The sequence below is a fragment of the Hypomesus nipponensis genome, chromosome 19 (genome assembly GCF_054491055.1).
Source record: "Hypomesus nipponensis isolate SF chromosome 19, ASM5449105v1, whole genome shotgun sequence".
In the NCBI taxonomy this organism is placed as follows: Eukaryota; Metazoa; Chordata; class Actinopteri; order Osmeriformes; family Osmeridae; genus Hypomesus; species Hypomesus nipponensis.
In genome coordinates, this window is record NC_140379.1 from 5,095,551 (window position 1) to 5,121,832 (window position 26,282).

Here is a 26,282-nt window from a genome sequence, read left to right on the forward strand (position 1 = left end):
CCTCAAGCACCCTGCCAGCAACACCAGTCAGGTGTCTGAGCGGTTAAGGAATCGGGCTAGTAATCTGAAGGTCGCCAGTTCGATTCCCGGCCGAGCAAAAAAATTACGTTGGGCAAGGCACTTCACCCTACTTGCCTCAGGGGAATGTCCCTGTACTTTCTGTAAGTCGCTCTGGATAAGAGCGTCTGCTAAATGTAAATGTAAACACCAGACCACGCCATCAGCAGAGCCTAATCAAGCCGAGACAGTGCAACGCTCCCAAAGCGCCAACATAGCTGCTGGAGGCAAGAGCACAGACATGAACCCCCCAGCAGGTAGGGCACCCTTCAGGGTTTAACTAGCTAACCCCCCCCCACACACACACACACACACACACACAGCCCACCTCTCTTGCAGGGCTACGATAACCCAGCTCCATCTTCCATTGTTTTTACTGGCTATATTTAGACCAGTCTGCTCCGCTGTAGATAGAAAGCTAATCAGGCCACTGCAACACTAGCGCCCGTGCTGTGTGAGGACGGACTAGTTGCTTGTGGATCTAGTTCTCCTACACGTCCAACACAGTGTGCTCCACACACTACAGTACACTACAGTACACTACAGTACTCCATCTGAGAAATGCTGTTCTCCATCTGATGCACCAGCCAAGCACTGTGGTGGAGCAATAGAACAGACAAGAGGCTCATAACATAAACAATTCTTATATACATGAGCAATGTATTTCCTCTATGGTCTCCTAACAGGTTGGATCTATAATATTATTTCTATTGAATAATATGAGGCCCGGCTGCAAACGTAGCATATTATTTATTATCCTTTACTCATCATTACTCTCCATTATGTATAAGAGACAGTAAATACTTTAATAACACGTCAAATGGATTATTCATTGCATCTTGAGTGCATTGAGGAGGGTGTGGGGGGTTGAATCTTTAGCGCCTGGCTCCCTTGGTCTCTGACCAACAGTGTCTCTGTTGAACAGGGATAACACACAACTCCTCTATCCTCAGCAGCCCCAGCCAGCTAGCATCCCTGGCCCAGCTCACCACAGCCAGCGAGCTGCTTCCCTCCGCTTCTCGCTCTCTCTCTCTCTCTTTCTGTCTCTCGCTCTCTCTCTCTCTCTCTCTCTCTCTCTCTCTCTCTCTCTCTCTCTTTCTGTCTCTCGCTCTCTCTCTCTCTCTCTCTCTCTCTCTCTCTCTCTCTCTCTCTCTCTCTCTTTCCGCCCTCACTTTTTCCTCTCTATCTTTCTTTCTTGAAATGAGACCAGATGCCAAATGAAAGTGCTTAAGCAGAGCAAGTGCTGAAATAGGAACAGAGCTGTAACAGGGACACAGTGGGTGAATTTTTAGAGCAATGTACATATTTTAGCACGTCATCTCATGTCATTCCAGGTCACAGCTTATTAGTCGTCTCCGCGGTGATTTTTTCTTCTCCTGATTCGAGAGACTGCATGGCCTTGGGGCTGAGAGAGGGAGAGGGAGAGAGAGAGAGAGAGAGAGAGAGAGAGAGAGAGAGAGAGAGAGAGAGCGAGTGAGCGATGTGTAGCAGTGCCAGTATGCTCTCTTGGCTCTGGCCTATACTCTCCTGCAGGGATTCAAATACACAGCATTGTACAGCAGGTGTTATCATAACAGAGTCCAGTTCTTCTTAAACTCCATTTATCTAACAGACATTTTCTTCTGGAGTCAACTGGAAGAGAGGGGTGAGCGAGAGGGGGGGTGGGGGGTGGGGCGTGAGAAGGGGCGTGAAAAGGGAGCTAAAGACAGAGAAGGAGGGAGCGTCCGCGTGCTTCATCAGCCTCCTGTCACAAGCGCACACCAAGAGGCGAGCGGAGCACATGTCCATGTGCAATCTGCAGCCTCATCCAGCAGGCTGCCAGCTAGCGGTCAGCCTAGAGACATCAGGCCACAAGCGTCTATCCCAGGAGCAGCTGGCCTTTCTCCAACATGGGCTTATGGCGCTTTTAATTGCGCTTGTGTTCGGGGTGGGGTGCACTTCGATGCCATTTACATTTTGATCGCGAGAGAAGATCTCAATCATGCTGGGAGGTGGTCAACCTCTGGACAATGTTGTTGATAAATAACAAACTCATCACAGAAACCTTAGACAGAAAACAGCCATTAAGGCATCTTAACTCGATGAATTCAACAACAAAATGCTTGCAACAAATTGGATTCGGAACGCGTCATAAAAACCATGGTGATATGTTAAAATGTTATGTTATTTTCTCTAATTTAACATCTGGTGCTCTTCACTGCGACTCGCTGGGTCTTGGCAATGCAGCAGAATGTGTAAACTTCTGCATAATACAACCAAAATAATTTGCTTGTCGCCTGCTGTTCCAGAGCGGATGAAACTGCTCGCTGCTCTCCTCCTGAACACAGAATAATCATCCTGGATTTATGCTTCCAGCTTGAATCAAATTAATCGTGCGTAGAGCAAGGAGAGGTCAATAGAATATCTCCCAGAAATGGATTTCACCTTGTCATCATACAATCGCATCAACTAAAAATACACTATTTTTTCCAATTGTTTTATCTCAGTAATCTTCCCTGGGCCAGACTGTATGACTGTGTTCAGTTTGCTATCCTTATACAGCGTTTTCAGGTTCAGTGTGACGAGAAAAGGGCTGCTCGTCCTTGAGGAATGGAGAGATTTACATTGAAATGCAAACCCCTGCCTTCAGGACAAATATAGAGCCATACGTTTTCAGCAGGGCGTTTTTTTGCCGAGTAAACATTTTGCATTTCGATACAGAAATGAAACATATACTTTGTGTTCAACAAAGAGACATTGAGCTTGCTGAGGAGACAAGTTGGCAATAGATAGCCACGCCACTTATGGAGCAGACTCTGTTTTCTGTCACAGTCTATTGATAGAATAGAGGGAGAGATTTTGGCAACACACTCTGCCTTACATTTAAGCCAAACATTTACAACAAGAGAAGCAACAGGGAAGGTGGCTTTGAAACATAGACACTTTGGAAGGGCTATAAGGTATACGTCTACATCCCAGAAGACATTGTGTGGGCCAGAGTTGTTGCTGACTGTGTCCACAGACATGTTGACTGAATGGCTTGTCACATCGCATGCTGAAATATGCGTGGGAGAGATTTGGAATGTCCCTGTGGGTGTGAGTAACTCAATGTACCCCTGTCCAGAAATGTATGTCAGAGCATCCAAGTGCCTTGAACAGAGTAAGACAAATAAGGCAAACATACAAATGTTTACAACCCCAAAAAATACTCAATGGATGCCTCCATCTCATAGCCTTCATTGTAGTTTCTAGGATTTTTACCCGAATGGGGACCACCTTTGATGGGAGCTGGCACGTAACCAATATATTTACCCTCCCACCATTAGTAAACAAGAATTTATTGCAAAACTATTTCACTGTTTGTGCTCAGTAAGCATTTATCCCTAGATGAATAACGCATAGGTTTGACATGACCACATAAAGCATTCCAAATGATGAAAGTGTAAATGAGCCCTGTAGCAGGTAAATATGAGTCAGAGTGCTGTTAACAGACCCTTTAAACAAGGCGTCTCCAACCCTGTTCTGGAGCTGCCCTCCAGCAGGTTCACACTCCCTAGCACACCAACCTAACACACCTGATTCTAATATCCAGCTGGTCGATGTTGAAACGGGTTAGCTTCAACCGGGGGTTGGAGCAGAAACCTACTGGAAGCTAGCCTCTCCAGCAACAGGGTCGCAGGCTCCCGTTCTGAAGGGTTAGCGGAGCTTTGAGGAGGAGAGGGATGTGGAGGATCAGGGTTTCCTCCGGAGGAGCGTGTGCTGCAGTGGAAGACAGTTCCCATGGAGCTAAGCTGGGCGCTGCTGCTGGCTCAGCCCGGGATCACACCGTACGTTCAAGCTGTTCACTTCTGCTCCCTGTCTTCTAAACACGGCACGGCCAGCCCACACACTCCTGAACACAGCACCACGCGGGCGAGGAATCACGTATGCGCAAGGACACACACACACACACCACACACACACACGCTTACACACAGGCACAAGAGGAACACGCACACGCTTACACACAGGCAAGGGAAGAACACACACATACACTTGCTCAAAGAGGATCTCAAAGTCAGACGGTGAACGTGTGCTTTAGACAAAGAGCCGGCCGCCATGACAGAGTCCCATAATGAGAATGATGACAACGTCACCGGGACGGGAGGACGGCGCAGACATAAAGGAGAGGAAACAGACGAGCGTGCCGCGTTCACCATGGGGACTGCGTGACAGTAAACCCTGTAAATCCATTGGGTTTTTCAGACATGGAGGGAGAATGGAACTGACAACGGCTTGAGAGGCCAGTGTTCCACGGAGTGAATAGCAGAGCGAGAAAAAAAAAAAGAGAAAAAAAAAAGAAAAGAGAAAAAAAAGAGTAAAGAATGTGTCACCAAGTGGGAGGGGGCCAGACGCTGTCAGAACTGTGCTGCTGTCGGCAGATTAGATCTGGTGCTATTTAAAGAAGGAGAGCAACGCCCCCCCCCCCCCCCCCCCACACACACACACCCCCACCATACGCCGACGCCCGTTCCGACTCTGCCCGTCCACTGTGACGTCATCAGCGGTCAGCCGCCCCCCTCTGGATCGCAGGGACGCAACATGGAAAAGACTGGCAGGACAAAAGGGGCATATCGCTTCCCGTTACTGGGGGCATGCAGTCATACGATCCAGTGCGTGCATGGTGCATCAGTGTCTTCATCGCGCACAGTCCCTGGACAGAAAGCCAAGGTCACACATATGCTTGCTGGATGACAAATAGGACGGTGGAGGCAATGCGAAGCTACTCGGTAAATGTAGACATAGGATAGGTCAGCAGGAAACTGGGCCGACGCAGAAATAACTTATAAAGCGCTCTCAGGATGCAATAAATACGCCGCCACCCCCTTCCCGTCCAATAAGATCTCCTCGCATCAGGATCAGCATGAGTCGAGCAGGGCGACGGTGTCTGCCCGCCGTATCGAGGATGTGTGAATCCGCGTGCCTTCACGCAACAGTATGTGTCTACATGTAAGTGAGCCTGTGATTGATGCTTGTGAGGCATGTGTGTTTGTGTATCTGCCAGGAAGAGAGAGATTGCTTGTGTGTGTGTGCTCTGCTTTTCCTCCCTCGGTAGATTGATTAGATAGAATGCTGTCAGCAGGCCCCTGCTGTGTGGTAGGGTCACATCACTGAGTGGTGGTTGTGTTTCTCTGCTTGGGTAAACTTACATTTGCCCATCCTCGCCGGCCTCCCATAAATGGACCTGGGATGCCGTAACGAAGGCTTCATGGTTCTGTTTCAAACGGCAGGTCCTCGATTACCCGGTGAACTCCTCTCCTTTCCTTTCCTCTAATTTTCTCTCCCTTCCTCTTCTCTCCTCTGCTTTCCACCACTCTCCTCTTCCTTCGGGCTGAATGAGACTGATTCTCTGACTGACTCATTCCCAGCTAGTCAGTTATCTCTCCATCCTGGCCCCAGATTGCCTCGCTCTCTTTGTTGTCATCAATCAGAGCCAGCCTGGCACAGCCCCAGATGAGAGCCGCGATCACCGAGAGGTGTCAAAACACTGGTTGTCTAAGGACCAGCATTCGAAGGTTTGCACTGCGTTTACATAAAGCATGGACATGGATTCCATGGATTATTCATGCAGCCCTCTTCAAATATTTCTCGAAAGGGTGTGCTGAAAGCGTGCAGGGAAGTATAACAGAGACGTTTGCATCGGTGTGTGCTTAGAGATATGTAGGCATTGCGTCATGTGCATGGGGAAGGGGACAGGAAGTGAAGCCTGGGTTTCAGAGCGGCGTTGCCCTGGCAGCATGACGGTGGGTGAGGGCCATGCAGATCAAGATAACTTTATCGTCTCGAAACAAGGAAGGTTTGTCTCGAGAGCGTCACACATTTCTTCCACACAGATGGCGCGATGAAGCCTTCATTCAAGCTCTACCTGCTAATTAGACTCTGGCCCTGACTTTTTTTCCCCAGCCAAAACCGACTCTATTGTAGCGATGAATATAGTACGCTGTCCACAGAACAATACATCTCCAGTTTTTTTTTACTCCAATTTGTGTCAACAGCGAAGTACAATAGCCTACTGTTTGTGTACCAGTATTTTAAGAAAGAAAGCCATAGATGGGAGTGAGAGAGACACAGAAAATTGCTTCTCCAACCTTTTTTTTCCCCCCAACCTCCACTGCGCAATGCTTATCTTTCTGTGTTAATTGCCCACTCTGACATCCATAGAGAGGACACTGTAGGCTATGGTAGCAGAAAAACTCCAATGCTACGCCTTCTGTTGTTATCAGTAATGAGGAGAAAGTGCCTACTGTCCAGACACAGGCTTGAAAGAATCTGATGGAGACACACTGGCCTGGAGTGAGGCGGTGGAAGGGGCTGTCGGAGGGGCTGGTGCTCGAGTGTCTTTCCTCACCCCAGAGGCAGCTGCACGCCCCTCCAGTCCGGCACTGCCCAGCCATCCATGTGGAGAGAGAGTCAAGGCTGTCTGCCGGCTCTTCCCACACACACCACGGCAGCAACCACAGACGTCCACCCCGTTTCGCCCCCTCCACTAGTCAACCTCCCTGCCAACTTCTGCAGTACAACCTGCAATTACCCGCACACACACACACACACACACAAAAACAAATCAAGAGAATTGTCGAGAGAAATGGGAAAGTGGAGCTGTGTAATTAAGCCGGGTTTTTTTTCTGTCTTCAGAACAAACTGTGTACTGCATGCATGTTCAAAAGATTTAAAGTCCACACGTAATCAATAGGTATCAGGTCAGAGTCTCTGCCTGCATGTTTTCAATATGTAATTATAGGAGACTGATTGGATCCATACCGTGTGCAGGAACTAATGGCTCTCCTACAATCAGAGGCCTCCAAACACGACCAAAAAAGGAGGATGTTTCAAAACTCCAGCGTGCAGAGCTGTGCCAACACATCTGGGCATACTAATGATTCATTTCACATTGGAAGGCAGCGTTATACAATGGAAATTTGTTCGGATAAATGTTTGTTCTCGCTCCACGAGAGGAACCTTGTGATACACACAGGCACAAGTTGGACGAGGGAAACACAGAATGAAGTGTCGCTGACGCTAAAATCACGTTGTTTACTTTAGCATGCAGTAACAGTTGTGGCACACGAGCGCTGGCATTTTTCTTGATGTTTCTTAATGTAAAGTAGAAGTTGACATCACTGTGCTGGTTCACTGGTGTCATGCGAAGGCACCACTTTGAGTTCATGTTCTAAACAACGCTTAAAAAGCGGCCAGACATATGGCTTGATTGAACAATAGGAATCATGTTTGCACGTCATTGTATTTCAAGTCACTGCTTCTTGGCGGAGGCATCATTAAAGCAGCACCATCTTATTCACGGTGAAGGTTGGGTTGTTCAATAACATCATCATAATAGCCTACACAGTACCTCATCCCCTTGAGACAAGGCATTGATTGCACATTGACATTTCTGACAACCCCGAAGATGGCTTACAAGCCTACATCCATGCACCTCCCTCGCGAAATGATCATCGGTTTGATTGTGTATATTGAGCTCCACAAGCTAACTTCCCCCTACATAGCATCCAACTGTAGTCATTCTGCTTCTACCTCCAATCCTGGGTGTTCGACGGCAGGAACATCGAACACGACTAAGGCAGGTTGACATGGCGTGTATGCTGCAACGCGGTCTGAATGTCCTCAAGGTCAGACAGGGACCGTCTGTATAATGAAGAGTATAGTTCATACAGCGACTGAGAAACGACATGGGCGTCGCTTCCAGAAATGACGTGTGATCCTCACTATTGACATCGGTCATCCCGATCGTCGTCGTCCTGAAGGACGTCCCGCTGCTGGAGCTGAGCATCCGTCGCTGTGCGGATGGAGACGGGCTGGGTGTAGTGGAGGCGGGCTGGGTGTAGTGGAGGCGGGCTGGGTGTAGTGGAGGCGGGCTGGGTGTAGTGGAGACGGGCTGGGTGTAGTGGAGACGGGCTGGGTGTAGTGGAGGCGGGCTGGGTGTAGTGGAGGCGGGCTGGGTGTAGTGGAGGCGGGCTGGGTGTAGTGGAGGCGGGCTGGGTGTAGTGGAGGCGGGCTGGGTGTAGTGGAGGCGGGCTGGGTGTAGTGGAGGCGGGCTGGGTGTAGTGGAGGCGGGCTGGGTGTAGTGGAGGCGGGCTGGGTGTAGTGGAGGCGGGCTGGGTGTAGTGGAGGCGGGCTGGGTGTAGTGGAGGCGGGCTGGGTGTAGTGGAGGCGGGCTGGGTGTAGTGGAGGCGGGGGTGGTGTGCGGGTGACGCTGAGAGAGACGGGTATACGGCAGCCAGATGGTGCCTCACGGGGGCCGGCAAGATGTCTTGCAGTGATTTTGTTTGCAAATAGCCCTCTGCAAAGCCTCCTGTGTCTTGCCTCCAACTTTCCCTGCATTTCAGGGGGAAAGCTTTGGGACATGCCGGGTCTGATGAAGGTAGAGCTGTTTCAAAGACATCCCGCCACTCGCCAAAGAGAGAGTGAAAGTGACACGTAGTGACAGGTTTTGTCACTCTTTGAGGCGTCTGCCCTAAAGATGGTCTCAGATAGAAATGGCAGAAAGCGGAAGGCAATGACAAACTGTTATGGGGGAGATAAAAGTAAGAGCTAGTCATGCCAATATCTGTGTGTTTCTTCAGTGTGCTGAGTAGGGAGTGCTATCGTTGACAATTTCTTTCAGCAAGCTCCCATCATGCACTGATGTCTGATGTCATGACCTGACAAGAACCCATCTATGACTAAGACATGGCGGTCTGCAGTCCTTAGACAACCAGTGTTCACATACAGATGTGGTGCTGTATGGGTCCAACTATTATCTTATCTTTAGCCTTAAAACTAACCCTAATCCTACCCATAATCCTTACCTGAAGCCAACATAAACAATATTACATAACACAAATTCAGTACAATTACACAAATTTGCAATATATTTTAACAATTATGAGAAGTATATTATGACATATGAAATGCAACACAAAAATGCAAAATGATTACTCGCCATCAGAAAGTATACGCAGTCTAGGCCTATATAGGATGCTGTGCAATTAAGGATCACCCTATACAAACAGCGACCAGGAGAGGTTTAAAGTGGCTATGCTCTTTGAATGCCTGCATTGGAAATCATTCGAGAAATATAGAGATTTTTCCACAGTCTTCTGACACAATATTCTATTGACTGAAGGATGTTCCTGTAAAGTGCTGGGCTTATAATGACTACAGAGACCGTTCCATCAGGGAACAAAACAAAAAGAAATTAGATGGAATAGCAATGGATTCGCCACATATCCTCCCCCCTCCCCTATAAACACTGCAGAGTGAAAACTAAAAAGAAATTGCATAAATTGTTTTTTTTTCTCAGGGCCTCAATATTTCCACTTGGTATGGTGGAGCAGGCTACATCTGTTGTGCAATGATATATGGGGTTCACACAATAACATCAAATGGGAGTGCACTCCCATTAAGATAAGCGCTGCAGGGCCAAGGAAACCTGGAAATGCCAGAAGCATATTGATCGTGTGCCCCTGTGTCACTGGTAGAGGGCACCCCCTCTCTCGGGTAGGGGACCTCAACTTGCCCTGTTGCCCAGAACAATGAGAACCAATACAAATCACAACTGTTAGCCATAGAGCAAAGTAGCATAGATATTACTGTAGGTATGTTTTAACATGGATGAAATGTGTGTTATGGTCATGCCTTGGCACCTTCTGAGTACATCGTGGTGACTTTGACATTCAGTGCCGTAATTAGAGGAAATGTTTTCGTGGTGCGACTTGATCTTGAATTGCTGTCCAGCTGTACATAATGATGTACTGTATCTAAGCTTGTATGTTCTAAAGCTTGGCCACAAGTACTCGCGCACATATATACATGCAGACGCACACGCGTCGAAAGAGCCATTAAACTAATCCTGTTTTGAGATGGGGCTGGTGTGGATGTGTCAGCTCCCAGGGTCAGTCCTGGTGTGGATGTGTCAGCTCCCAGGGCCAGTCCTGGTGTGGATGTGTCAGCTCCCAGGGTCAGTCCTGGTGTGGATGTGTCAGCTCCCAGGGCCAGTCCTAGTGTGGATGTGTCAGCTCCCAGGGCCAGTCCTAGTGTGGATGTGTCAGCTCCCAGGGCCAGTCCTGGTGTGGATGTGTCAGCTCCCAGGGCCACTCCTGGTGTGGATGTGTCAGCTCCCAGGGCCACTCCTAGTGCGGATGTGTCAGCTCCCAGGGCCAGTCCTGGTGTGGATGTGTCAGCTCCCAGGGCCACTCCTGGTGTGGATGTGTCAGCTCCCAGGGCCAGTCCTGGTGTGGATGTGTCAGCTCCCAGGGCCAGTCCTAGTGTGGATGTGTCAGCTCCCAGGGCCACTCCTGGTGTGGATGTGTCAGCTCCCAGGGCCACTCCTAGTGTGTATGTGTTAGCTCCCAGGGCCAGTCCTGGTGTGGATGTGTCAGCTCCCAGGGCCACTCCTGGTGTGGATGTGTCAGCTCCCAGGGCCACTCCTGGTGTGGATGTGTCAGCTCCCAGGGCCAGTCCTGGTGTGGATGTGTCAGCTCCCAGGGCCAGTCCTAGTGTGGATGTGTCAGCTCCCAGGGCCACTCCTAGTGTGGATGTGTCAGCTCCCAGGGCCAGTCCTAGTGTGGATGTGTCAGCTCCCAGGGCCACTCCTGGTGTGGATGTGTCAGCTCCCAGGGCCAGTCCTAGTGTGGATGTGTCAGCTCCCAGGGCCAGTCCTGGTGTGGATGTGTCAGCTCCCAGGGCCAGTCCTGGTGATGGTGGTTCTCTGCCGGCAGGGTGGGGGATTTAGCGCTGGATTGGCCTGAGCTTCTGTCTGTTCCCAGTCAGAGACTTTTTCCTTCCTTCAAAACACCACACAATCTTCTCCCCTCCCCCCCCCCCCCCACACACACACACATCCTCCCCGTGCCAGCACAAACAGTGCAATTGCACACACAGTGCAGAGAACGCGACTGCAAAAAAACCCTCCTTAGCAGCAAAGTCATCACACAGTGTCGCCGACGCCGTGGCCTGGCTGTACACTAATTTTCCATCCGGCGCACACCAGTGTGACCTGCCAACACGTGCCGGCCCCAGCCTGACGCAGACACTATCTCAGACAGCCAGACGGGTTCTGGAGCCCCCATAGCTGTGCTTCTCCGTCTAGTGCAGGTCATAATAAGCGCAGGCTCTCTCTCTCTCTCTGTCTCTCTCTCCATAGGACAATCTCAATACATTTACTCTCCATAAATCCATTTCAACCTTGTTCCTTTGTCACTGCAAGTGATGTCCGTCCCAGTAGACACATCCAACTATGTTTACACCCAGGGGTGCCCAATTAGATGGCTAGCCACCAAATTGCAAGTGGTGGAACATGCCCCCCTCCCCCCTCCTAAAATAATGACCTGAATTAGGCAACAGTAAAGTGTCTGTCTCGAGTCTGATTTGTTTGCACCCAGGACTTTCTAAGGAGCACACCCCTGATGAACTCCAGAGGGACTGAATGAGGCACATTATAAAGCCCAACTTTGTGATGATGTTTTTGATTACTGACTGCAGCTCCTGTTCTCATCACAGTGTTGTTTGTGAATTTGCGCTGCACTCGCGTGGCCTCCATGAAGATGAGTGTTTTTCAGGGAAAGATGAAAAAGCAGGAGGCGTGTGCCTAATGAACTCTCAGGCTTACAGTCCCTCTCATGACAGAATAATTAGAGCTAACACTTCCACAGAGCACTTCAAAGACGACGCTCATCCCCTCGTCGACGCCCAGTGACATGTCTCACCAATCAGGTTGGACTGACTTAAATATGGTCTTCCTTCCCTCAGCCCCACAACTCCTGCCCCCCCCCCCCCCCTCCTCCAGACACGCACTCTCTGTGTCAACAAATGCATAATTCCATTGAGAAAATGTTGGTAGTGCAACGTGGCTCAAACACATTTCACTACCACTCACAGCATGTGACAAGCTTGGCAACAAGCTTGAATTAACAGGTTTGAGTGAACAATTGTGGTCCTTTTAGAGAGAAACTGACTGTGGTATATTGGGTGTTGTAAATTGTAGCATAAAGAATGCAAGTCTCTCTGATACTCTCCAATCTTTGTCTGAAGGAGAGCCAAATTGAGTGGAAAGAAGCATGGGGTTCAGAGTAAGGAGGAGCTGGCTAGCTGCAGGAGCTAAATACATTAAAACAATATTTGCAAATGTTTTACTTCAGAAGCTGCATGCAAGGCCATTTTGGTAATTGCTGAGGCTTTCTTAGTGACATGATCTGTTTCCAACTCTGGAAGTGTCACACAGGGGTAGGCTTGGAGCCCATTGTGACATGTGAAGAAACAGCATTGAGATTTGTTTTAATGGCTCTACTGAACACATAACAAAAAATCCTCTGGAAAAGAAAAATCTATGCCAGAGGCTTAGTGTTCCATATTTAACGAGCGAGTGCACCAACATAATCAAAGTAAACTTTGAACATGAGGTGCCACGGTGGAGAAGGGCACATGAACATTGTGTGATGATAACTATTCCACATTAAAGATGATTTATCACTGATAGAAAGCCAAAGAAAGACATAACTTATAATGCATTAAAAAAAATATATATATCGTTTTTTTTGTGTCTTATTACATTTGGACTCCATTGCAGGATTACCATCATATAGTACAACTCCATTAGCCTGGTCCTAACCAGACCCTCGTACATTTCATTTGTACAGAGGGTCTGGGATCGCTCCATTGACAAAAAGTTAACTTCCTTGAAGGTGGGTCCTCTGTTGAAGTTTAAAACTATTGGATCTGCCCAGAGCCACTTTGATTTGCCATAACCAATCGCAAGCGTTCGCCTCAGCCAACTCCTTCACCACTACTGTAACGAAGCAAGCTGCCATAGCTAGAAAATCAAACTTTTCCCAAACCCCGTGGGGAGGAGGGCCACAACATCATGGCCACCAACAAAACTCAGCAAGGAATGTTCTTGCTCCGGCTTTAACCTACGGATATTCGGCAGCGATGCCACAACCGCAGAATAGTTTCGCTCGCATCTTTCTCCGCCGCCATTACTGAACTACTCAAACTAGTGCACGACATTAACGTCATCGTTCTCAGCCACTCCCTCTGTTCGCTGATTGGACCTACAAAAAATGTTTCTGGAAATCGACTTCAGAGCAGAGCTCCCAGACCTAGTACAGAAGCTAAATCCAAATTCAGCGGAAGTACGTGGGAGGGCAGAGCCAGGCTACAACTCCATGGCATTGCCCTGAAATACCAGTTTCTGCTTTAATTATATTGAATTGTGTAAAGCAGAGTCTGTAAAGAAAATTAGACAATGAATATGGCATTTCTAGACTTGCAAATGCTATGGATTTTGTCAGTTGATAGACCACTAATGAGATGTTTCTGTAAGGTCATCAATGCTTACCAAATCAAACTTCCCTCATTAAACATCTGTTTTAACGTCAATGAAGTGAAAAGAGCAGGAGGTGAAATATCCATCTTTTCATCAACAGGCCTCTCAAACATGTGTTGCTATTCACCCCCATACAATGTTCTTTCAGTGCATGAAACACAGAGCGGACCAAGTAGTTAAAATTAGGATTACTGAGGGACAAGAGCTCCAACACAAGGTTACAAGAATCAAAGATATTGTATAGGAAGAAATGAATAAATCATTATTCTCTAGTAGAGGAAGAGCCTGCAGAGGCGAGGTCTATGAGAGGACACAAGTGAATGTTATTCAGAGATCCTTGCTGCCTTGTCTGAGACACTGCGTCGCAGAAATTCCTCACCGAGGAGCACTCTCTTCAAGTAAGATAGCCTGCTTCCAGCTCCCCACCTGACTGTACTGTTCTGACACAGACTGTGTTCCAAGTGCTCCCCTTCACTCTGACCCTCAATTACCCAGTCCAATCATGGACGCCGGAGTGCAGGTGGTAAACATTGCTGGCATTCGCCGCTCAGCCCCACCACCAGAAAGTGCCTTTGAGCACTCCAAAATGACTAGGCTCAGCACTGAGTGGCGGACACAGTTGTGTGAGCATATGCTGTGACCAGGGCTGGATGTCTTGACTCATGGTTGCAGAGCGCTGTCCCGTCTGCATGAACAGAAAATGGGTAAAGTGAGAAAGTGGATGCCTCGTGAAAAGAAAGAAAGCTTTGTGTTCATGCCTGTATTTACTGGAGTACTGACACCGCCAAGCTATGTCTGCGCTTTAGCCAAGAGAGGATTTGCAGCAGTAATTTAGTGTTCTGCGGTCGACTAGAGTAGTGTAGCTGAGTCTATTTTCTACTCTTTTGGACATATTGCTTAAAATAATTGAACTCAGATTATCAAGAACGTCTTTCCCATTTACCAGTATATCTATATTTCTATTGTCTTATCAGGTGTTATGGCAAACAACATTTAAGAGTTGATTTTGTGCCATGATCCAGCTGCAATCTGATATCATGAGCTTAGAAACTCAACAAAAGCAACGTGATTCGCTGGAAAGCTTGTAATTACTGTTGCACATCCTCATTGTGCTCTTTCCTTTTTCAAGCACAGTGTGTCCCTTGCTAATGACTTGCTCCTGATGTGTCCATTCATCCATTTACGCTCAGGCAATCTGTTTACCCAATAATTCACTCCATAGCCCGCTCATCGCACATTCTCTTCCTGGAAGAAAAGATTGAGATTACTGCTCATTGTTTCTACATTGAGCCCATCAGTGACCGAGATAGATGAAGAAGACCCTAGCAGCTCAAACTGTTATCAAGCAGAATTAGCCTTCATAGTGGGGACTGGGCCACAGTTACTTAGCAAGTTGGGAGAGCGGTGGTAACCCTAGGGAAGGCTTCTTATGACGGGGAACATGCTGGGTCATCACCTACTCAAGAAAACATAAAGGAAATTTCAATTATGCTTAACGACCATAAACATAATTTGGGCAATTTCCAAGTACCTAGTGGATAGAAGGCAAAGTGACGGATCTAGGAAACAACAAGGTTTTGGCAGTCAACGTCTGTCATTTGTAAATCCTTTTGTATTTCATGGGGGATTTGTTTAAGATGTCATGACTAGGAATGGCATGCTTCGCTGGTACTGAATGCTTTATTAATTGATACCCAATAAAAATTGTTAAAGTAGGTCAGTGTTCGGATTGAAGCAGGCCTGTGAAATGTGTCTGACAGACCAGACTTTTCTAAACACATTGATTGAATTAAATCCCATTTTTCAGGATGACTAATCAACTCAACAAAGCCACCGGGCCCCTCGGGGTCTAAGAACCATCTTGGCATTAGCAGCACCACGCAGCACAATGTCTGCAAATCACTCTACAGGCAGGTTTACCCATTCAGCTCACCACTGAGTTTACCTACAAAGCCTCAGACCCACACAGCCGCCAGCCAATAGGGAAGAGGCAGAGTATGTTGAGGTGTGCCATTCTGGGACTGGCACACTCACACTGGAAGCAGTTCTAGAAACACATGCCATACACGCAAGCTCAGACTGCCAAAGCACAGATACGGCACCAGTGCAGGGGGAACTAATGACGGGAAGCAGGGGAATGAGGACGGACGCTCCAGGAAAGGTTCAAATGCAGATGGTTGGGTCCACTACGACAGTACGGTCTATGTTTAGAACAAAACACCAGGGGGTTGTATAAAATCTGTCATTTTTTTTTGCCTTTTTTTGTACAAATTTGCATAGTCATGTTATCTACCCTTCCATCCTGCACTGGGCTGTAGTCCCACAGAGACCTACTCGTCGACTCCATCTGTGAGCCTTTAATGGTGACGACGAACAGCTTGGTGCTTTTTCCGATATCATATGCATATTTATGGGCGATTCTCACCGTCATGTTTGCATGTCTGTGTGAGATCATCAGGATCTTTGAGCGGAACGCCTCTTGTTTGCACTGAAAATCACCTGAGCAATCAGCGAGCACATCTGCTGAAAGATACTTCCTTTTAATCAGTGTGTTTGTGTAGTCAGGTCTTTGGGAACTCCTAATTGCTCCTTTAAAGTCATTGTGCCGAAAGAATGAATTTGGATTTTTAATCCCTTCATGCAGGCACTAGACTGGTTTTCTTGTCTTTTTTTTTTCTTCTTTTCTGATAATTCTCATTTGATGTCACAACATTGTGCTGAAAGCAAACAGAAAAAAGGAAAATTAGAGGCAGAAAAAGGATCATGTTCATGAAATCTCTAGGTGGAGCAAACACTTCCACCACAGTCATTCGACAATTATGTCCCAATTCAACATGCACATGTTCTGAGGAAGCATTTTCGAGATCAAAACACAGAGGCTTAATTGTTAAACGGTTTGGGGAAATGTATCTTTTACAGGCAGCACAATTTCAAAGTGGTTTTTCATTTTACAATAAATTGCCTTTGAGAGCGAGCGTGTTGATTAAAGGTGCTCAAATGTCAAGTGTGGAATTTTATGCGCCATCAGCAAATCAAGAAAATCAATTGTGTTTTGGGGCTTAAGAGCTTTCTAGTGAGGCCTGTAAACACCCACTCTGGGTGGATGCTGATGGAGAGTGATGAGGTTGATTTCACAAAGCCGAGTACAGGACTTTGCCTGTTATTACAATGTTGGGCATCTTTTTCTGTGTTAGAATTAAAAGGAATTTTGGCCAACATGTAAAGCAGGCAGAAACACTAACCAGAATCTCAGTAGTGCAACAGCGTCTAAGGAGCCACATCTTCCACATCCTCTAACCACTAAATCTTCTTCCTGTCTCAGGTGGTGGGTCAAATCGACAAGCTCACGTCAGACTTTGACTTTGATTTGGAGCCGGATGATTGGACAGTGGCCACGGCGAGCAGCACGTCGAGCAGCGAGCGAGGCCTGGGAGACGCTTTCCGGCTGGACTTCCTCAATCCCGACGTGCTGTCAGACAGCTGGGACTTCTGCAGCTACCTGGAGGCTTCTTCCGCCGCCGCCTCCACCCGCAAGCCCCCCGAGCACTATGGGGAGGCAGGGGCGGAGCCTGGGCGGGGAACGATCCCTACCCAGACCCAGACGCCCACCCCGCCACCCAGCACTGCTTCGGCTTACTCCCAGATGAACGGCGGGCTGCCCATCCCTAACGGACCCCGCATCATCACGCCGGACTCATCCAGCGAAGAGGCCAGCAGCTCGACGCACAGCCACAAGACGTCGCGCACCTCGGGCACCCGAGAGAGGGTGCGTTTCAGCGACAAGATCCTGTACCACGCGCTGTGCTGCGACGACGACGAGGAGGAGGAAGAAGGGGAGGGGGGCGGAAGAGGAGAAGGGGGGCTGCGCGACACCAGACACTGACAGTGAGGAGCCCAGTCTCCTGGCCAGCTCACCCATCCCCCCTCTCTCCTCCTCAGAGCGCTCACTCCTCCATAACTGCCTGGACCCTTCCTATGTCCCCTCCCCAGGGAAGGCCATGGCAGGGGCTCATACTCTGCCCAGGAAAAGTCTCCTGAACCCCGGCTGCAGGAAAAAACTTCTACGGAACAGCAGCACACAGACTGTCTCAGACAAAAGCACCCAAACTGTACTGCCCTATATTCCAGCCAAACAGAAAACAAAGGACCCCTGAGAAAATATTACTTTACAACAAAAGTACAACAACAAAAAAAAGGACTGTGTACTATTTAATATTAAATACATAGATCATAGATTAATACACAAATAAAAAAATAATTAATTATTAAATGAATAAATGATATATGGGAAATCACTCGACTACCTAAAGTCATTCTGAGGCTCAGGGAAATCAAGTAAAAGTGATGAAAGGCAGTTCATGACGACAGGAAGTAAAAAAGGAAATTGGAGGACCAAAAGGCCTGTGCCTGCTAATGTTCATGTATAATAATTTGCAACACTTACTGAGATAACTAAAGCAATCTTTTTTTTCTTCTAGGAAGTGTTCTGAAATTGGAAACTAAGTGTTCAGAGACCCCACCCCTTATCGTAAACCAGAAAATATTATGCCTGTTCTTACAATGTGGTTAAAACGCTGCACATTCTGTACACTGAATCTGTATAAACATTGTATTTTTCATGTTCCGATTATTTCAAATGTCAAGGGGATCTCTGGTATGAGCATGAGACGGCGTCTGCACGCCGACGTCAAGCCCTCTCCTCTCTGATGGCGTCACCACTGACTAAGGTTCTGATGCAAGACTGTTTTATCCGTCCTTTCATTTTATAAATCATTTCAGTAACTGATCTCCTGGTCTGCGGCAGAGACTTCAATGAGAGGTGCTGTAGACAGAAAACTGTTTTTTTTTTTTTTTGTCCGCTCTCCACATGGTGACATTTCCACTTTTCAGTCTTTTCCTTCTCTGGCAGGGAGCAAGGTCATTATGGGTGAGAACTTGAATAGCAGTGCACAAAGCCAAGATGCGAAAGGTTGTGTCTTTCCATTCTGTTGCCCAGTGGGGAATTGAACTCAATAGAACAGCATTTTATTCACAAGGATTATGCCAATAGCACTGCTGATCAATATGGCCAGGGAAAGTGCTGTGCGAGGTTTCTGTTCTTTGCAGGCTGGCCCTGTTCCTGGGGTCCGTTAACAAAAACTCACAGCTAGACCTCTCTTTATTTACTGGGGGAAATTGAGACACAGAGCCTTCGAGAAATTGACATTTAAAAACTGCCCAACAAGAGTAAAGTGGGTGACAGAGAAGAGAAATCTGAAGCACTGGGAAAAGAGAGAAAAACATGCGTCTAAGCATTCCTTTCAGATCACTGTATGTCGATTCATCAACACAGACAGGGTGTTCGGTATTATTTTACATTCCTTGTGAAAGAGCTACACACAGAGCTACACAGAGCTGCACACAGAGCTGCACACAGAGCTGCACACAGAGCTACACACAGCTACACACAGAGCTACACAGAGCTACCCAGAGCTACACAGAGCTACACACAGAGCTACACACGGAGCTACACAGAGCTACCCAGAGCTGCACACAGAGCAACACACAGAGCTACACACAGAGCTACACACGGAGCTACACACAGAGCAACACACAGAGCTACACACAGAGCTACACACAGAGCTACACAGAGCTACCCAGAGCTGCACACAGAGCAACACACAGAGCTACACACACAGCTACACAGAGCTGCACACAGAGCTGCACACAGAGCTACACACAGAGCTACACACAGAGCTACACACAGAGCTACACACGGAGCTACACAGAGCTGCACACAGAGCTGCACACAGAGCTACACACACAGCTACACACAGAGCTGCACACAGAGCTACACACACAGCTACACAGAGCTGCACACAGAGCTACACACAGAGCTACACACACAGCTACACAGAGCTGCACGCAGAGCTACACAGAGCTGCACACAGAGCTACACACAGAGCTACACAGAGCTACACACAGAGCTACACAGAGCTGCACACAGAGCTACACACAGAGCTACACAGAGCTACACAGAGCTACACACAGAGCTACACACAGAGCTACACAGAGCAGAGACAATGAAGTTCTCTCGTCTGCCGTATTGTCCTTGACAAAGCGCACCCACATATTCCCCTCTTTTTTTGTCACAGAAGAACAATCTCTACCTCCATTTTGGAAATGTGTGTTGATAACCACCTATTAAGAAACAATTATCTTCTGCTACAAATAACCCAAGGAAGTTGTGATCAGAGGGAAAGTGTAAGGTAAACCATACTGATGTCTTCAAAATGTGTGGTGAACCAAGAAGAGTTCAACTTTAGTTTGCTATTCCCACCAGACTGGGAGTAACCAAGCGTAATAATCACATATAATGGGAACAATATCATGCTGTTTAAAAATGGCACCCATTATAATACAGTCTCTGACAAAAGTCAATTAAAATAATTGTGTATTAACTCATTATACTGCACACAAATGTCTATGCAGTATTTGGTGAATCAGATGAGGAAGCTCTTTGAGTATAACAGACTGGAGGTGCAGGAAAGGTTGGAAACAACATTTTATCTAATAAAACTGGGAAAAAATATATTTATCACATTTAATCTGAAAAAAATGGGTGTTTCAACTTCAGGTACAAAACATTTTGTACTTGGTTTAAATTGAGAAAATCTGAACCACTGCGCACTTACCACCCAATAGTAAACACCAACTGAAGGAAGGTGACAGACACAGCTTGCTGGTGGGCTTTCCTCCATGACAATCTTACCACTTGGACAGATTTCAAACCCACTTGACACCCGGGAGAGAGATGCTAGTGACGAGCAAGACATGAAATGAGCCTCTCAAATTGGGAGGGCTGTTAGGACCAAATGTGATTCTCAGAAAACAATTCTGAGGAACATTATGCATCAAAGATATGGCCGGCGGGAGCCAGCTTTGTCTTTGTGGCCTGTTTTCCCTCACTTTTTCATCTCCATTTGTCTTGCTCTGTTAATCCAGGAATAGTCTCTGTGAGAGAGATGCATTGAACTGAGATCAATGGATCCCTCCCCACAGCATTGGCTGCCATTTCTCTGCAAGATGAAGGACCAACAGGTCATCAGTGTCATTAGCATAAACAAACAAAGCCACGGCAACACGCAAGAGAGGCATCAATCAGAGGAAAACAAAACTAAGCCCTTATTGTGATGCCTGTGCAGCCGCCAAACATTACATTTTCCTAGGCAGTTGTTTATTTTTATTTCTGTTTTCCCCCCCATCCTTTATTTCCAGAGGTTTTATAAATCATATCCACAATGAGATCGACCCTGCAAGTATAGCTGTTTGGCTCTGCAGCAGAATACATTATCATTGGGAACAGATTCTAGATATTTTGAGAAAACATTAGCGATGTCTTTCTTGCCAATAGCCTCATTATTCATCTCTAATAGGGAAAATCATAGTTTTTGCTCTAGGACAAACATAGAAGACTTCCGAAGGTTAGTAAAACCTGCACACATCTTACAACACTGTGGCCTCAATATACAGGTAAGTGTGGCAGAGGGGTGTGGATGCATTTTAACAGCAGTGTTTATATGTGTGTGTGTGTGTGTTGACATATGCATGCACACACAAGCTTGAGAGAGACATCATGTGAGAGCCAGGGCAAGTGTGATCTACTAAAATATCATTATGTAGCATGATTACCACAGCAATTCTGCTCCAAATGAGAGTGTTCAAAGCCATCTCGTCCCAGGCCATTTTCAAGGCTTTTCCAGTGGACTGGGTTCTTATCTAGCTTTCCTCAAACAGGTGCTAATCCTGCAAACCGCAGGACTCTTACTCCATCCCTGATGTGACGCCAGTATAAGACCCGTTTCAGCTCCCATAGCTGATCAATGCTCTAATCACTGCCCAGAGGGCACGGGCGAGGTAGGAACAAAGACCACTAGCTCGCAAATTAGCAACGTTTCTCCAGTAGCCAATACATTGTTCAGAATAGCCTCTCGGAGGTCATTATAAAAAGCCTGTTGCAGACGACCTCCAGTAGATGCTATGAAACATTGCAAAGCAAACAGAGCAAAGGCATATCGTTGCATGCTCAGATACTGTATAGAGATTCAGCCGAGCGGACACACCTTCGGTAACGCCCGCCTGACTCATCCGCTGAGCAGAAGAAAATGGATGACGGATCAGTGTTTTCGCTGCTGATTGGTGAGGGTCCATGAAGCAGAGAGCTCAATACAGTCACACTGATCACTATGGATCGTCTAACGGCTGGGGCTACTGAGGGATGATTTGTTTCATCTCTGTGTCATTTATTTCCTGCTGCTCCCAGAACAAACTCTCTATTCTCATCTTCCCTTCCTCCCTCTTCGCTTTCTGCCCACCCATTCAATTTTGTGACATCTTTGGACTTGGCACTCAGTCACCACGACTACCACCCTAAAGCAGTGGTAAGACGATGATCGAGTCTGAAATGTTGGTCAAACCAAGAGAAAGCTGTGCCAGTGGAACAGGTGTCATTGCGTAGCTCGTCAGTGAAGCTTGTCCATGCTGGGATTCAAACACGGGGCCCTCTGACTCGCAAATGTCAAGGAACCACCTCCGTAAACCTCATTTCAACCAGCTATACCACCCCAAAAAAACGTGCTCTTCAATTGCGTAAGTGGGAGGTATTCATACCGAGTGAGTTGAACCAATTCAACTCAGTTACACCAGTGAGTTTATGAGCCACCATCACAACAGGAGCCTTTACAGGTCTTTTGAACATCCGGAAATCTGGTCCACAGCTAGGCCAAGGACTCAGGCACAGACCTGCCAACCATGGTGGGATCCATATAGTGGCCAGCCAACTCCAGCCAATACTCCTGCCAGCCAACCAACACTCCAGCCAGCCAGTTCAGGCAAAAGCCCATACCTCCAGAGGGGAACACTGGACAAGGCCACGTCGAGCATCACTCACCATCTGATTGGACTGTGGGAGTGATTAATGGAGAGGCATGGAGCAGCCACAGATAAGATTAGACCTTCACAGGTGATGAAGGACAGCGCCTGGGGCCAGAGAGGGCGGGGCTGTGGACGAAAACACTGCTACTAAATGGATTGGAATGCAGTTTGTTTAAGTCAATGAGAACACATCTCTTTAGAGTAAAAATAAATTTAAAAAATAAAACTTTGCCTGAAAATATTGCTGAATATGCAGAACAAAACTTGAATATTTAAATCCAGCCATGAGCAACGGAGGGGCTGCCAGGTCACCTAATCTAGATTCTCACAGCCTTGGCAGTACATCAGACCCACAAACTCATCCAATCGAGTTCTGTCAGACAGAGCAGCAGAGCCCGGAGACAGAGGAACAAGCAACTGCACCTCAGTACCCCGCCAATCAGGTCAATATTGTACTTGCAATAGTTCATGACAGAGCAATTAGAACTTCTAACAACCAGACTTCAGAATGTATTCTGGAGCCTCGTGGAGTGAGGCTGGCGATGGCGACAGTGTGAGTCTTACTTCAGGAGTTTCCAACGACAGCAGGAAAGGCTACTTACGATTCGATCTAAATGTCACCGACAGACTGTCTGCAGTCGAGGATAAGTATGTAAGGTAGGGAAGAATGAAGTCATTTCCAACGTTCTTGAGTGCACTCGGGGGTTGGGCGGAGTTTGTAACAAAAGTGTATAACGCATCATAGCCTACGCACAAAACGTGTGAAATAACATTAACCATCTCATTTCTGAATTTGAGGGGTGAATTTGTCCTGGTAACTAAATTGATTTTCAATAGGCAGAGCAATGGATGATTAAGGATAAAACACAGTGTCTCCAGAAGTGTAGCAAAGTGCAGGTGCGCCTGTAATTCGGACAAAGCACCACTGAACTCATAAAAGACACAGCAGTTTTTGTTCAAGGCAGCCGACTCGGCTTTGGCAGACTGTCAGCGTTTTCATGGCATTAACAGGCAAAGTCCAAGAGGGCAGAGAATTGCTGACATTTTTCTAAGACCAGCAAATAAGAGTTAAATGATGATAAAGACAGGTGCTAGGTTCGAGGCATCTCCCAGGAGGCAACTTCATCCAAGGCACAGTCTTTTCTCATCTTTTTTATGTTACTTCCGAACCCAACCTGTATTGTCTATGTACTTTTCTTACTACAGTTCTGTATCCGGAATCATCGCTGACTTCCACAACAAGCACACAGTGAGACGGGTGAGAGGCCCTGGGGCCGGGAATATTTATCCTAGCAGAGGAGGAGAGAGGAGGGGTGGAGGAGAGAGGAGGGGTGGAGAAGTGGAGGAGAGAGGAGGGGTGGAGGAGAGAGGAGGGGTGGAAGGGAGAGGAGGGGTGGAGAAGTGGAGGAGAGAGGAGGGGTGGAGGAGAGAGGAGGAGTGGAGAAGTGGAGGAGAGAGGAGGATTGGAGGAGAGAAGAAGGGTGGAGGGAGCTGGGTTTGGTGCTACCGCAGATCTGAGACACGGATGATTGATTGCAGTATAGATTAGGCCTGGTCCTCATTGATACATTTTAAGATAAGACTGGGTCCAGAGGAACATCCCTGAAACAAGCCATGATTACAATAATTACTGCCCACCTAGGGGCAAAGAGCAGCTCCTACAATAGCATTCAACCCTGCTGTGTGCTTATCTAATTAAAGCAGCCCTTCATTGGTTTAATTTGGTGTTTTTTTGTTCAATTGTAAATGTAAAGCAGGTCACTAGACTGACAGGGGTCCCAGCGTGTTGTGTTCCGCTACTGTGCACAGGCAATACATTAGAACTAGTGATCACTCTCAAATGAAAGCAATTAGTCAAATGTCAGGTTGGGTTCACACTCTAGCTGTGGCTTGCTGACAAAGTAGCTCAGAGGTAAGTCCAAAGATTAATGGCTGTGGGATTCCATTGAGTCGTCCGCTTGAAAAGAATGAGTGGAAATAAACAAAAATTAATTATTACTTCAGTTCCTTCCCTTAAGAACCTTCCATAATGAGGCATTGAGCGCAGACATGTGGGAACAGTCAGAGGAATCGACCTGTTCCAAGTCTCATGCAGCCACAGACAAAACAACGACTCTCAACACTATTACATCACACTTTTATATAAACTGCAACAAACGCTTAAATGGTAATAACCATAATACATACATACACATTATCATTTCATAACATGTCATAACATTTTCCTTATAACACGTTTCCCACTAATTGGCAGGACCTGTTTTGGTTGTTTTAATGAAGCCTGTTTTAATGAAGGCTTTAACTGTAAGAGGGGACAACTAAGGAGAAAGGGCAGTTGTGCTCAACCTTTGTGAATATATATTTCCTTCACTGAAGCATGTAAATAATTAATTATAGGTAACCTTTTTGAAACTTTCTGCCTCGTTCTGTTTTTAACCTCTTGAAGTACACAAAAGCCACCTCAGGGAAAGTGCATTCAGCTGGCAGGTCTAAGTTATCGTGCCTTGGCACACTGTCAAATGTGTGGACTGGAAACGTGGTCAATCAATGCTCCCTTTTGCTTATGTTCCTGGGCATACAGGTCCCGGGTGACGCACCTATAAAACACAGCCTTTAAACGCCTGTGTGGGGCTGCCCTGCGTGGCCTGGGGTTCGTCAGGGGTCTGTGCCACCCCGAGTGTTCAAACAGGGCTTTAAGAGCATGTCAGGTGTAAATCTCCCAGCTGACTGACTGACCTCCCATGTCTCCAGGCCAGATTTACCACTCTGACACAAAACCACAGGAGGACGAAAGACCAGCTGATGCCAAGTCCACCAAGCGATCAGATCAATATTATTTTACGTGCAACAGACACTTAACAGGCAAGCACGGATCACTCACAAGACTTACAATCGTTCAGTTCTACTTAAGGTACAATATAGGCCTTGTTAAGACTCGAATATGTTTGAGCTGGAAAACACTTGAGACACTGGCGGGGACAGTTTATAGTGTCACTTAAAACCTAGACTCCCCTATGAATGTGTTCCACAAAACTGTCAGTGGCAGTTTGCAACACAAAGGGATAATATTTCATTCTGTGGGCATCCCCAACCGTAAACAAAAAAAGTACAAAAAGTCAACCAGTCAAAGTCTGACACTCAAGCATTGGCAAGGTCAACACGAACAGCAGCACAAAGCTGACACTGAACTTTCTTAATGCTTTCTTGCAAGTACAAAGGATGGTATGTTGCAATACATAAATTCCATGTCAAACTGTTCTCTATTCGGTCAAATATTATCACAGGAAATTTGAGCTTCTATTTCCTTCACTGTATAATCTTGTTTTTATTTACAAAGTGAAGTTCCTCTTTCTATTACAAATTATTCTTTGTCCCTCGAATTAGTGCACTATCTTGTACCTATTTTGGACTTGATCAGATTCATTATGCTATCAAAGGAACAGGAAAAACAGAGGGCAGTACTACATTTGACCTCGTCTCCCAATACTGTTCATGTACCTTCTCTCATTCATTCACTGGACTATTGAAAGGAGAGTAGAGACCATTACCGGCTATTTCCCTAAGGTCTGATCCCTATAACACACTGTTTTTAGAGAGTGTGAGAAAGGTACTTTGCAGGGTTGAAGAATACATTTCTGGTTAATTAATCCCATTTCTTATTTTAGCTATTAAAAGTCAATGGTCTGTTTAACAACTTTCTGCGACACTAAACGGGCAATTAGTCACAGGCTAATCATTTCTCATACATTTTATGGATATGTCCAGGGCGGTGTGGACTCCCTGGAGGGGGATCTCACTGGTCACCTCACTTTACTCCCCGCCCCCTTCCCACGCCCGCACATCTCCGAAAGGATTAAGTCATTTCCTTCAAGGCGCCTCACTTCCTCCTCAGCAACTTTATCATTAGCCATGCCATGCTCTGTGATCAGATACCCACTCCCTGACAGTCCACTCCCCCAGCCCAGACACC

General features: G+C 46.9%; 1 protein-coding gene across 1 annotated transcript in view; it reads left to right on the forward strand.

The window, feature by feature from the left end:
* insyn1 (inhibitory synaptic factor 1) overlaps nucleotides 1–17,915 on the forward strand; it is a 36,493-nt gene extending 18,578 nt beyond the window's left edge. The window contains 2 exon segments of the mRNA XM_084682322.1: nucleotides 16,722–17,237; nucleotides 17,239–17,915. Coding sequence (XP_084538448.1) covers nucleotides 16,722–17,237; nucleotides 17,239–17,553 — 831 coding nt within the window. The 3' untranslated portion in view covers nucleotides 17,554–17,915.
* The last annotated feature ends 8,367 nt before the right edge of the window (nucleotides 17,916–26,282 follow it).